The 13,986-nt window shown below is 43.3% G+C and overlaps 2 protein-coding genes across 13 annotated transcripts in view; one reads left to right on the forward strand and one right to left on the reverse strand.

Moving 5' to 3' along the window:
• The window catches only part of ZNF276 (zinc finger protein 276), a 22,702-nt gene extending 11,338 nt beyond the window's left edge, over window positions 1-11,364 (forward strand). For 4 of the 5 annotated variants that reach the window (XM_073308283.2, XM_073308286.2, XM_073308285.2 and 1 more), the window contains one exon: window positions 119-7,459. In XM_073308283.2, the coding sequence (XP_073164384.2) occupies window positions 119-404 (286 nt within the window). In that variant the 3' untranslated portion in view covers window positions 405-7,459. Of the gene's footprint in view, window positions 1-118; window positions 7,460-7,619 lie in introns of those variants that run through there. The other variant, XM_073308284.2, reaches the window with a different exon arrangement.
• Window positions 815-13,986, reverse strand: part of FANCA (FA complementation group A) — a 72,263-nt gene continuing 59,091 nt past the window's right edge. For 7 of the 8 annotated variants that reach the window (XM_073308252.1, XM_073308253.1, XM_073308251.1 and 4 more), the window contains 10 exons: window positions 13,185-13,244; window positions 12,592-12,696; window positions 7,934-8,046; window positions 6,834-6,975; window positions 4,682-4,744; window positions 3,490-3,595; window positions 2,864-2,939; window positions 2,054-2,210; window positions 1,506-1,598; window positions 815-1,168 (listed from right to left, as the gene is read on the reverse strand). In XM_073308252.1, the coding sequence (XP_073164353.1) occupies window positions 1,061-1,168; window positions 1,506-1,598; window positions 2,054-2,210; window positions 2,864-2,939; window positions 3,490-3,595; window positions 4,682-4,744; window positions 6,834-6,975; window positions 7,934-8,046; window positions 12,592-12,696; window positions 13,185-13,244 (1,023 nt within the window). In that variant the 3' untranslated portion in view covers window positions 815-1,060. Of the gene's footprint in view, window positions 1,169-1,505; window positions 1,599-2,053; window positions 2,211-2,863; window positions 2,940-3,489; window positions 3,845-4,681; window positions 4,745-6,833; window positions 6,976-7,933; window positions 8,047-12,591; window positions 12,697-13,184; window positions 13,245-13,986 lie in introns of those variants that run through there. The other variant, XM_073308254.1, reaches the window with a different exon arrangement.

Here is a 13,986-nt window from a genome sequence, read left to right on the forward strand (position 1 = left end):
AATACAATCTTTTGAGGTGTGAAGCCTTTTTGTTCAGTGAGGAGTTACCCTAGTTTCTTACTAGGGATGAACTGCTGCGGCCACTGTAGTGTTGCTCTAATTGTGTTTTGCTTTCCAGATGTGAAATCTGTGGTTTCCAGTGCAGGCAGCGAGCGTCTCTCAAATATCACATGACCAAACACAAAGCTGAGACCGAGCTGGAGTTTGCCTGTGACCAGTGTGGAAAGCGTTTTGAAAAGGCCCATAACCTTAATGTCCACATGTCCATGGTGCATCCTCTGACCCAGACTCAGGACAAAGCCAAGCCACTGGAGCCTGAGCAAATTCTCATGTTGAATCCTTCAGGGACTGTGGAAAGCCAGGCTGTAAAACCAGAACTGACTGCGCAACAGGAGCCTACTTGAAGGGCTGCTGGAGGTGTGTACTGATCCAGCCTTGTATAAACCATTCAGCAGAGTGGGAATTTTTAATATACATTTTAATAGATTCTCAACAAAAAAAACCCACCTCAGTGGAAATAGCTTCAGCTTGCTCAGAAACAAAAAAAGCTTTTACTGTGCTGTGATTCTCCATGCTTAGATCAATTTCAGCAGTGTTGTACTAAACAGTCTCCATCGAATGTAAAGGAACTGGGTGTTCTACGCTTCCCCACGTGGTGATAGAAACCAAGTTGTACCACATCAGTTAAGTATTTGCATAAACTGCAGGCATGTATGTAGTTCCTATTCAGATGGGTCTACAGTTATATGGGACAGTGGAGTGACTTAAAACAAGGCTTTTTAAAATTACAATTCCCCAAGCAAGTCTAAAGAGAAAAATTTAACCTACTTTTTATTATTAACAAGAGCTTCAAGGTTTTGCTTGTAATAAATTATTTACAAAGTAATTTGAATCAAGTAGTCCTGGTTACAAAGATGGAGAACAGCTGATAGTTTTTCCTGTCAATCCATTTCTTTGGATTCCACAAAAATGATCTTAGTAAACACTTTCTGCAGCTGCAGAGTTAGACACGTCTTTCTCTGCTGCCCTTGCCTTAGCTACAGTTTTCCACCAGTATCGCTCAGAAGAGGACTGGTTCATCATACAAATCCTCAGCTACACTGGGCTTCCAGGAATGGAAGAGGGCAGCTTTCACCTCTGGGTCAAACTCTTCACAGGGATCCAGTAACTGGGAGGAAAAAGAAAACAACTGGTATTAGAGGCCCATTACTGCTTCTTCAAAGCAACCTGAGATCAGCACCAGCTCAGCCTGCCTCCGCTAGAGAAGAGAGACAGCATGGTTTGGGGGTCAGGCAACAGCCGACTCCGCACAAACAGTGGATCTGTACTACCAGAAAAGTACTATGAAAGTGGCATTTAAATGCTGTATGGTTTGGGGACAGTGCTAGTTCTTGATTAGTCTTGCAAAAAAGACTGAGGGCTGCATGCACGCAGACATTAAATGGAGGGTAGGCAGGAGCTTACAATGACTTGATAAAAGCGAGAAGGAGGAGGATTTAGCATACCTGTTGTATATGTACAAAGCTGTTTTTAGGGCACCGTGCAATTGAATGTAGCAGAAATTGACGAGCCTTAGTTAACACCTCTAAAGAATCCACCTAGTGAAAAGACATCAGGTTCAAGACAGAAAGCAAAGTCACTTGAAATCCTCACTTTCATCTTTATTAAAAGAATGTTCACTTTTACAAGTGGCTTAGGTACTTTAATTTATCCTATTTACAGATTAGAAGATAACTTCACCACATGTAAAATTAAAGTGCACTCTAAGGTCCTCTAATAGCAAGGTTAATGGGCATGTCTATTTTATGATGGCACTCCAACTTGATCGTTCTTATATGCCACACTGACAATTATTTGTATGACTATGGCACCTCCAGGCCTTAGGCAATATCAGAGCCCCTCTGGACTAGGTACTGTACAAGTATCAATGGTATGTCAGCCATTAAGAAAAGTAAATATACTTTGTACAAGCAAGTGAATAAATGGTATTATGGCTAGGAGGCCTTCAAAGTAAAATTCAGTTAGGTAAGAGAAGAGAACGAACGCCACTCACGTGCTTCACGCTGGGTAGGCTTTGTCCCCCCTGATCTGATCTCCGAGGATTCTCCCCTTCTATGTAGAGTCGAAGCAGCTGGGTATACATGTCAACAGCAACATAAAGGAAGGTTTGCTCTCTGTTAAGTAGGTTTTGGTGAAAGCAGGGGATAAGGCTAGAGGGAATCACACAAGGTATAGAATGAATACAGTGCAGGAGGAAGCACCTCAACAGCATCTCACCATACATCTTTAAACACATTAGGGGCAAAGGTACAACCAGCATTTTCACCACCTTGAATGTGGGATTTCACTATCAGACGTGCTGTATTCAGCACTGGACACTACTCCCACCCCTCAGAACACCGGGAAGTGTGAATGGACACTTCTAGCAAGAGAAGATGGAATTATATCATCTGGAAATCATAGTTCTGCCGAGTTGATGAAAACAGTAAGATTGCAAGAACATCCTGGAGAGCAGGGAAAGCTTTCATGGACTATCAAGCAGAAGTAGCATTAGCTTTCAGAGGGTTACAAGTGTTCTTAGCTTTGCAAGTTACCAGTTTGTTTCACCAATAAGACACTGGCTACACCTGAAGTGGCCAATACAGCCATGTTGGGTGCAGTATCTTTGCCATTGAGTAATACAGCCATCCCAAACTCATGGCAATCAAATTTTTCTATCACACTATCCCATTAGGATTTCTCTCCCTGCACACACACTTGTTCTGTGATTGAGTCGAGCTTAGACATGTTTAGAAATGGGCATGTGAGCAACCAACCACTTTCTTCTCCCATAAACAATTCCCTTAACATTTTTTGTTGTTACCTGTAGAATGCAATAGGCAACAGGCTGATGTATTGGTCTGAGGCAGCACTGTGTAGAATTTGATACAGTCCACGGTCTGCAATATCCAAAGACAGGAGAAGGGTAAAATGTCTTAGATCATCATTGGGTCTCTCCAGATATTTCTACAGCAGTGCAAATGCTGGGCATAGTGCCTTCCAGGCAACAGCTGGAGACTGTGCATAATCTGAAGTTTGGATCAGGTCACTCTCATGGAAGAGTGCTTGATGGTTTTCAAGCCTGTCTCTAGCAGGTGGCACAGTACTGAATTTGTGTAACTTATTCATATGGATTGTCAGCTACTGTGTGGTTTAAGCTGTTTGGACTCAGCTCCCTCTAAACAGCAATTTATTACATTCAGTGAAGATCTGGCAACCCCTCACTGGGCTCCTGCCTCGACACAGCAGCTGATAGAAATCAAAGTGCTACTACGTAGACTCCTAGAGTCGTTTCTTTATGCCCCACAAGGGGTGGTTTTCTCTGTGCTGCTTACAGTGTGGGGAGGCTCCTTCAGACAAATATATTCACCAGACCCAAAAGGTAATCCTTTAAAGCACCTGGTACCAAATTTTGCATTCCCATAAGTTGGGAAGGAGAGTTCTACGCACCTTTCTCTGCTGAGTGAAAGAGAGCGAGCCAGGACACGCCTTGTTCTTCCAAGCATCCGAGGATCTCCAGGCACCATTCCAAAGATTTCTGAAACTCTGTCCCTTGCTGTGTAGTTCAGAAAAGAGCATGCACACCCCGGACTGAATTGCGGTTATATTTCAGACAAAGAACTGCCCCAGTAATGGTGAAGGTTTATCAAAAGTGGTGTCAGTGGCAGCATTCGTACTATTAAAGGCACAGACAGAGCCTCTTCCTCCACCTCTCTGCAGACAAATGCATTGATGCTAACGCAGGAGGCTTCAGATCACCCTGGACCAAGGCGGAAAGCATGCTGTAACCAGTGGTTATCAAAAGCTGCAGAAAAAGTAACAGCAAGGACCAGCCTATGACCAAAGCATTTCCAGGCAGTTCTCAGCATGTAGCCTTGGGCAAGTCGCTTCCCCGCAGCATCTTTTAAAAGGGGGAACATGTCACCACTTATTTCACAGAGTATTATGGGCATTAGTTAATAGACAGCATTCTCCAGCTCTACCCCATCTTCTCCCAGAGTTCATGCTTCTCTCCTGACCAGTTTGTCTCCAAGCCTCCTTTCACATCACCTCTCTGCTTGGAACAGCCTCTCAGATCAATCTTTGCCAAACACCTTCCCTTAAAAAGAAATCCCCAAAACCTTGTTGCACAAAGTAATCCAGCTGCGATGGTCCCTAACCTCTCTGTTTGGTCTGCGTTGTTAGATTGTCAGGACAGGGATTCTGCTCCCTCTTTGGGACATTATCTCCTGTAAAGTGCCATGTCTATTTCTTGCCCTATGGAAAGTGACCAATAATAAATGCAAAATGCTATACAAAAGCTAAGCAGCATTATTTGTATTAGTTCAAGCAGTAGGGGAGTGAGGTATAAAGTCCACTGAATGGGAGGTTTGAAAACAGTGAGTCAGCCAGAAAGACAAATATTAAATACTAACATGGTGGGGAAGGTGGTGTCATAATTAAAGGAGGGCTGCTGTGTTTGGCTTTTGAGCAAAGCAGGAGAGAGCAAGGACTTCCATCATGCTCTTCTTGGGACATTCCTTACTTCTTCCTCTAGCAGGAGGATCCCATCAAGCTTGGTAGTGCTGGCCTAAGGGATTTTTAGGTGGCAAGCCAGCCTTTTAAAACCCATACAGTCTAATGAGACAGGAATTAGATTTACCTTTGGTGCTAATCTGGTGAAGATGAGATCCATGAGTGAAAAGAACAGCAGACACACTAGGAGCTACAAGTGAAAAAGGCTGCATATTATTGATATCATCAATATTGACTTGAAATGTGTATATTCCATTCATGAAGTAAGCCCCCCAAACATGTCCCAAGGCTTTTCTGGCTTTGTCACAGGTAGCGGGATTCTTTCCAGGAAGACTGTGGCTCAAGAGGGCCCCAAGCCTGCACAGCACTCTGGGAGCTGACACAGCTGGTGAAACTAGGGTCGCAGTGACTGGAAGTCTTGAAGCCAGAGTCCATTTCTTCTTCTGGCAAAACTCCATATTAATCACATAATTCTTAACAGCAGGAATGAGGCTCATTGAAAGTCAGTAAGCAAAAATAATTGACAGCCTTCCCCACATCCACAGATAAGTAATCTTCAAGCAAGTACTGCCCAAGCAAAAGCATATTGCAAGCACATGCTACGCACCCTCCTACCTCTGGCAGTGCCCTCAGTCCTACCATCCAACAGGCCTATTATTCCTGTTCTGGGGCTGTGCCATTCAGGTAAAACTCGGGTGGTTTTGTGATCAGGGTAAGACCAACCCTGGTTTTCACTTGTACCATTATTCAAATAAGGCCTCTTTCCTTCTAAGAAATATGACAGCTGAACCAGCCAAAAAGATTTATGTACAACATATGTACACTACAGACTAGGATATCTGAGGGGAAAAAGCAGGAGCACACCTTTTAACTCCACTGAAATCCAACAGACCCAGAGAGACAGAATGGGCAAAAATATAAATAATTTGCTAACAAGCCAGGATTAAATGTGAATGAGGTGTATGGAACTCCCCTAAAATTTACTCCACACTGTTTCATTCCCAAACAGGGCTAACTGATCCAAACACCACGCTCCAGCTTCACATAACAGTATAGTTTACCCTTCTCCAACTGCACAGCACAGTGCCAACCCTGTACACCGTGAAAAAAAGTCCTTCTCACATTACACCTGAGCAACTCCACTGAAGTCAGGGCAGTTGTCCTGCTGTAAGAGGAGAATTTGACCCTAGATCAGTGGCTAGGCAGTTAGTTTGTTTTGACTGCTATTCATTTAACCAAACTCAGTCACTGCACTGTTACCCTGTCCTTTCTCCTGTTTGTCTTCGCCATATGTTTAAATTGTGACCTTTGAGACAGGAGCTGTCTTCTTTTATTTCATGTGTGGTCAGTACCCAGGGTAACGGGGCTCTCATCCCTGACTGGAGCCTCTAAGAGCTACCACAACGTACATAAATAGCAATAGTAGTAATCATTGACCCAATGGCAGGAAAAGGCAGGACTGCTTATTTCCCACTCATGTAAGTTACTACCTGTACAGGGATAATTTTGTTGCATATTTTGAAATGCAAATTGTCAACATAAAAAGATTTCTCCAAGAACTTCCCTGCATTGGGAGAAGGCTCTGTAATAAAAAAAAAAAAAAAGTCGGGGCAACAACACCACCTTTCCCCTGAAAAAAATACTCAACTGCTCTGATTGTGCAGCTATTTCCTTTCCCCCTCCCCATGACAGTCCCTGTGCACAAAGGTCACTGAGTTAATTGGGGAAAATGGCAGCCACCCGTGAGAAAATTCCTGGATCTACTCAATTTTCAGGGGTTCTCTGGCTCTCCTCTCAGCATTGCAGAAAGTGCCCTTATTCATGTCCTGTGTACACTTCTCAGCCATCAACCTCCTAGCTGAGCAGGCCAAGCTGGAATTCCTTTCAGACTGCACCAATGCTGCCTTAAACAGGCAGGAGACCTGCAGCCCCAGTGGTTCCAACTATCTTCTCAGCACTCTCCCCTGGCTTTTGGTTTTGGAGTGTGTGGGGAAGAATTGTCTTTCTCCTCCTCACTTATCAGAAAATTCCAACAAGCTGAGTTATACAGATCTGACACCACTTTACCCATGGGGTTTGGGGGGAAGAGGCAGGAATTTATAGCCACATCCCTCCCAGAAACCAGATTTAACAACAAGGTTTACAAGGGACAAGACAATAGCAGTGGACAGTTATTTCTCTTAGTGTTACAAATAAATACAATCAAGTTTATATTTACTAATGGTTTAAGAACAATTGCAAATAGAGAACTGCAAAGAGTTAAAGATGTCTAATCTTGCCTGCTCTGTATCAGACCCCACTCTCTTCAGCACATCTCTCATTCTTCCATGCGCTGCTTGCTGTTGAACAGTGAAGTGTAGAAAGGCCGCAGAAATCCAGGGTGTATCAGATAGGGAAAATTCTGCTTCTAAAGAGAGGAAGCTGGGAGATGAAAACAATGTAATCATTCAGGAGAGGGATACCCATGGGTGAGAGCAAGGAGAGAAATCAGGACTTCTAGTCAAGGCCACAATAGAGTAAGGGATCAAGAGACAAGGTCTTTCTGCCTGGGAGACCTCTTTTCCCCAACTTTTGTTCCTACATATAGGCAGTTCTCCAAAACATCTGACCAAGGGATTGTGGCCACACCAAACCCATCTGCCCAAAGGTCAGGTCTGGGGATGGTTCAGTCACAAACTTTCTAACTCAAAAATCTATTATTTTAGCTTTTAGGACTAGTAAGATTATCAGAATGGGAGCATCCAGTTATTGCCTACAAGGGCCATCAACTAGAAGTGTCAAACATACGAGTTCCCACTTCTGCCCACCTACTGCTTTAAATCAGTAAAGCTGCAGTACCCTGAACAGGAAGGAGTAGAGGTGTTTGCGGGAGGGTCAACCGATGTGCAGCATAGCACCAAGATGAGCATTCATGAAAAGTAGGAGGATCAGAGAGAGGACTCCAAATCAAGGGGTGAAAAGGGCACTATGATGTCAATTCATTTGACTCACCACCACTGCACAAGGCTATTTTCCTGTCTCTGTTGTCTAACAATAACTCTTGTCTTCTGCTTTATTCCACAAAGGATCTATATTTTCCTGGACTGCTTGGCACTCTCCCAAGATGAAATGGTGACATTCTCTAGCCTGTGTTATGTAAGAGGCCAGACTAAGAGATTATAATGGTTCCTTCTGGCCTTAAAATCCATAAATGAATCTATGTATAAAGCTGTCCTGCAAATCTCCTGTCCCCCTTAGCATGTCATAGTGCCAGCGGAAAGTCCGGCAATCTGTTTCAGAGAGTAGGCTCGCACACTTCATTTTTCCACAGAAAGATACATTGCTTTGAGTGCATTCTCATTTCTGCCTGCAATCTGATATTCAGGATCCTCAGACTTACCTAGTAGCAGAATGCTGGCATTTCCTCAGTCTCTGCAATTCCTGTGCAAGTGGAGCCCCAAACAGCCTCTTCCACTGGGAGCAAAGCACCGGCTCCAACCTCAGCCACCACAGCTGGAAGAACGTTGGAAACCAAGAAAGTTAGCAATCACAGCCCAGGGAGTGAGCAAAGTGAGACCAGGGTAAATATGTTTGGTAGATGGGCCAGGAGGAACCGCATCTAGAACATTCCTGAAGATACTTCTTTGCAATTCTGTGGTCTTGTGTTTGTTAATCCGCAAGGTGCTAGCTGTCCATTCCTGCTTCTTACAACAGGAGTCACTCTGAGAAGGGATGTTTTTTTCTCAGCCTACCTTCAGCCATACAGAGGATGATGCGGTTGCATCTGGATTACTTATTTCTGATTGCTTACTCCGTCATTCCCATGAGGCACATGGGACGATGTCTCTGGCTGATGCCTGTGGCTATTTTCATGGTATATCTGTGTTCTGAAGGCTTTCTGTATGTGACTTTTTTATTTTAAGTGTGTGGGATTTTAGATAACTGACCAATTTGTATGTAATATTTTGGGTGCTTTTATAGTGTTAAAAATAAGGGTTTATATTTTTTAGTGATCTCTGGTCAAGTCTGTGAGCCACGTTGGCCAGGTGGCTATCGGAGTCTTGGGGTTTCTTTTGTTGTTTTAAGAATAGATCTGGGCTGACGGAACTGTATGTAGATAAATAAGCAGAAGGTGTCTTACAAAGATGAAGCAGTGCAAGGTCATTAAATCTTTACCAATAGAAAGGTCTTTTGTGGCAGTGCATCTCCATCAGTACCCTCACATTGCCTTAGCAGGAAGTGTCCTAAGAAGCTCAAGGCCTAGCTGTCCTGGAGAGATAATCAGCACACAAACTACATGAAAGTGCTATAGACATGGGCATCAGCACCAGAGCAGCAAATAGAAACTTGACGGAAGAATTAGGCACAGGGGAAAAATATTTACTTGTGCTAATGGGTTTCTGGACTACTGGCAAAAAGACAAGCTTGCACTGTATATCAGAAATTCAGAAGCTTCTCCCACCTTCCCTGTCCTGCATAACCATCGGTCATCGTCCCACAATTCTGTTCCAGCCTTGTAACAACACTTCCACAAACAAAACAAGATTCCCCCACCATCTCACTTTTCCTGAGTCATATAAACAAAGCTGGAATCATCTGTGGAATATTAGGATAGTAACATGCTATAAAAGCCTCCAACAGGTTCTGATTTACTACTTAAACAACACATTCCCAGACAAATTAAAAAAAAAGTGGCTAAAAGCAATAGTATACCTTTCAGAGGATAACAGTACAGTAGAAATGCTGAAATCACTGAGATACTTGGCTATAAACACGGAAATCCTATACTTGTAGGATAGTCAAGAAGGATACACAGAGAACAACTTAATTATACCCCCCCACCGCCAGCTCTCTCTATTGTCCTGAGATTCTTCTCCCTACCCTAGAAAACATTTAGCTTCCTACCCCAAAGAAGTTAATATGATTGGTTTTATATATTCCCATCAGAGGTCACAGAACCGTATTCCTCTTTACCATGGATTACAATCTTAACAGTTTTAGTCATAGTCCAGCATTTCTGTTGAAATACACAATCCAACATCCTAACTTTTAGGATGCCCTCTCAACCTTCCCACTCCAAATGTACCTTAGTCACAGGTATAGGAATTTTTTATCTTCCCAATGCCATGCCATTCTCTTTTGACCATGCTTTCCCTAACCAGAGAAACCTGGGCCCCAGTCTCTCGCCACACTAGGCATTCTTTGCCATTTACATCTTGCAACTTCAATAAATTTCATGTCCACCTCCAAGTTAATCAGGGGCCTGGGGGCACCTTTAGGTTAAAGATAGTTTAATTAATCTGGGTTGGATGGGATGTGGGCTTAGTTTCTTTTAGTTTAGGGTAGTGGTCCTCAGACTTTGGGGCACACTCCCCCTAGGGGTGCACATAAAAATATTCAGGGGGGGGCATGCAGTGAGCCTGGGCCAGCTCCCTGGGGGTGCAGAGGGAGTGCCACTCAGCCCTGCTCTGCCCCTCAGTTCTGCTCCAGCCGCCGGGACACAAAGTCCGGTTAGCTGCAGTAACTGGCCTCTGCCACCAGGGAAGGGGCTGGGGAAAGAGCAGCAGCTCCCCTCCTCCAGTCACTTCTAACCCCCCTGCCATGGTTCCTGGGGGGATGCAATTGAAAAAGTTTGGGGACCACTGGTTTAGGGCCATTATTTCTCATGTGCTCAGGGGAGTCACACAGGGAACACCTTCTTGGACCATTCTCCTCTATAGAGGGTCTGAGTGATTTCTAGGAAGGGATCAATTCTGGGGATGTGCATGCCTGGGCTTCAAGCAACCCTCCTCCTTACCAGGGATAAAATGGATTCCCCTTTATACCAGGCTTCTGCCCTTTCTTTTGGGCTTGTGCTCACTGGATACCCTAGTTTGCACATAAGCATCAGCAAGATCTGCTGCTTTTTGGACAGAATCCAGGGGTTTATCCCATATAGCAGTGGTTCTCAACCTGCCGCCGGATTGCAGCCCAATCAGCACAGAGCTGCAGCCCATCTGACATCCTCAGGGCCATAGGAGGTAGTATTGGCTGTGGCCCACAATGGTAAATAGGATCAGAACCACTGCCATATGGCATCTGATCTCTTCATAACACATGCTCAAGAACTTTTTCTGGGCAAAGAGATCAAACTAGCCCTAATTCTCTGCCCTCTTCCCCTTGGCCCATATTCTCATGGGAACGCAATTTACACACACTCTCTCTGACTCATCTTGTTCATTCCGAGACCTCTAAATTTTACTCTATACCTTTCAGGAGTAATTTGAAACCTTTGCAATACAGACTTATAAGAATGTGTTTAGTGTTCAGATTATGAAATGCTTGTAAGTTGCTGAATGCATTAATTTCACTTGTAATATCTGGATCCCATTCTATAAGGTGATATATAAGTTTTGCTTTGTAATTGTAAAAATGCTTGCTCTGAACCTGTGTACCCAGTCAGGTGGAATGTCCACTGCCCATCAAGGAGGGCTATCAAAACTAAATGGGCCATTGTGGTTAATGGCCCTCTCAGACCCATGAAGGTGTTACATGCAAGAAAGCCCATATCATCAGCTTGAATGCTGAAAGAGAAGAATAAAAACAGGGACACAGGAAAATTCTCTCTCTTTGCTGTCTGGACTGTTACACGGCTGGAGCCAGGAAACAGAAGCAGAAATCCCCAAGGTCAACCTGTGTTAGTCCTAAAAGACATTCAGTGCAGAGAGATTACAACTCTGTCACCTTTTGGAACCACAGACTCATTCATCTGTGTATATATGTTGTCTTCTTTAACCTGTAAATAACTCATTTCTTTTTCCTAGTTAATAAATCCTTAGTTAATTTACTATAGGACTGGCTACAAGCGCTGTCTTTGGTGTGAGAGCTGAGGTACAAATTGACCTGGGCTAAGTGACTGGTCTCTTGGGACTGGAAGCAACCTGAATCTTTTGCGATCTTTGGTGCATAGCAACCACCTATCACTAAGTCCAGCTTGTCTGGGTGGCAAGGTAGACTAGAATACCTATGGGGACGGTCTATGAATCCATAGTAAGACTGTTATAGTGCTTCAGGAATTCACACTTGTTACTTGGTTGGTGAAATCTAACTATAGAACATACAACCAGTTTGGGGTGTCTGCCCGGAGGTTGGCACTCATGGTTGCAAACCACTCCAGACAGCATGACATCCTGGTGAGGGCATCACCAAGGAAATACTTAAACTAAAGCTAACACATACTATATTAAGGATACTAATTAACTATATACAACTAGAAACAAATTAGTCACTAAAATAGAGGAATTGTGAGGTGAAAAGCACACAGAGCTGACTCTTACCATGGGTGGTAAGGAGGAATTGAAGGGAGTTGAGTCACAGCCTCATATAGCTTGGGAAGGGGCTTTGGCCATGAAGCATGAGTGCCACCCCTCTATGAGTACTGGGAGGCACAATTCTTCTGCACTGGTGCATTGGGAGTGCACACACCTAAGTGTAATACACAGCTGCGTCTACTTGAAGAAGAACTTAACAGCTGACCATCACTCTTATCAGTCTCTGAAGAGAAGATAAACAGATGTGCTCGGGCAGCCTTCTCTGCTGGGAATAACACAGCAAAAGCAGAGAACTTTGCAGCCTGGAAATACCCTGGTCAGAAGGGATTGAGATTGGGGGAAAAAAAAGAAAAAAAAAGGCAACAGCTGGGGAGCCAGATGCCTCAGAGTGGATGCTTTTGCTGGACCACTGGGGGAAAAAATACAGGTGCAGTTGCCCTGAACTGTGATAACATACACATACACACACACACACATTACAGTTGTGTCTAAATAATTCTGGGGGGAAAAGGAAATGATATGCAATACATTGCTGAATTTTATTAATTTTGTATTAAGATACGTACCTATGTGTGTCAAGACAATGTAACTAACGTCTTATTGTAAATTAACCGAAATAGCAATACATAAAATATTCCCTTCCATCTCCCATAACACCCCCTACACATCACATTCTAAGCTAATTTACAGTTGGCATTGTATTTTGGAGCCAGTACTTAAAATAGGAAATATAATTAAGAACATTTACCGCTGCAGAAGAAATGATAATGGGACATTTGGTTCGACATGTTTTCAAAACATCATTAATCCCTTGTGCTGATTCCTCATAATCCAAACTGGCATTCAACAGACCCTGGAGAAGTGGAAGTACAATGTGACTGCAAAATAATATATCTTTCCTATACATTTCAAACCCATGTTGTCAACTAATAAAAACCAGCTGTAGGAGTCAGCATTATTCAGAAGGAAAATCACACCCACAAACCTACCCTGAACCTAGTTTTCTCCTATTGTGAAAAATTAGTTAAAAATTATAATATTTCAGTAAAACTTCAACCCCTGCAGACCAATCTCTCACAGGTTTCACCAATTCCAATACAATATTTACATCCATCGCTCTTCTTCCACAGCCACATTTCAGAATATTTGTTTGTGGACTTTATGTAAATGTCAAGTTCCTATTTTGGTTTCTCAAAACCACTGCATAAATGCACATTCCAGTTCTAGTAATTGTGGCAGCTCATGGTCCTAGTGTGAAAGTCAGCAAATTGTTTCCTTGCAAACAATTTCAGTCTTTGCATTGTGAGAGAAATGGAGGGGAAAGATTAAACTAGCAGTTACCCTTAAGAAGTGAGCTGTGATGTCATAGGAGAGTGCACATCCTCTGGAACAAATGTTCCTCTGTAACAGAATAAGACAGACAAGAGTTTACTCAATAGAGAGTTAAATGTTTAAAAAAAAAGTTACAATCCTTTGGCAATACTTCACAATAGGGATAGGTCTGACAGTACAGAATAAACCTTTCCGAAAGCCCAGTTACTTGCTCCCTTTAGAGCCCCCACTCAGGACTTCATTTCTCTTGTGAAGCAACATCAGTCACTAGACAGTGCTTTGCAATTTCCTATCACCAGTAAGTAACACAGATAATGCTACTTATTGCCTACTGTAGAAGACAGAACTGGTTCTAGGCAGAGTGACATTGTTTGGATGAGTGGATTTCTCTTGCTCCACCTATGCAGGGACAGAGATATAGGTGGTTTGCAAGGGATCATTTAGCCAAGTAAAGTAAATACAGCTGACTAATACCAGAAGAATATAAAAGGAAGAGACCCCCCAGAAGCTGATGGCACAACCATTATGAAGCTATTGTTTTGTGTCAAATACTAAGATGTTTCAAAATATCTCATGGTTTTAAAGATGAAAAATTAGCTTATGATAGGGTCTCAATTTCCATATATATATGGCAGGGTGCCATATGCCTTGAGGTGTCAGGGAAATCAGAGACTTTGGGCTTGTCTTCACTACGGGGGTAAGTTGATGCTACTCCAGGTACGTGAATAACGTAGCTGGAGTTGACTGACCCCGGTGTTTTCACTGCGCTGTGTCGACAGGAAATGCTCTCCAGTCAACTTCCCTTACTCTT

This window comes from Lepidochelys kempii, chromosome 12 (assembly GCF_965140285.1).
Source record: "Lepidochelys kempii isolate rLepKem1 chromosome 12, rLepKem1.hap1, whole genome shotgun sequence".
NCBI classification, from domain to species: domain Eukaryota; kingdom Metazoa; phylum Chordata; order Testudines; family Cheloniidae; genus Lepidochelys; species Lepidochelys kempii.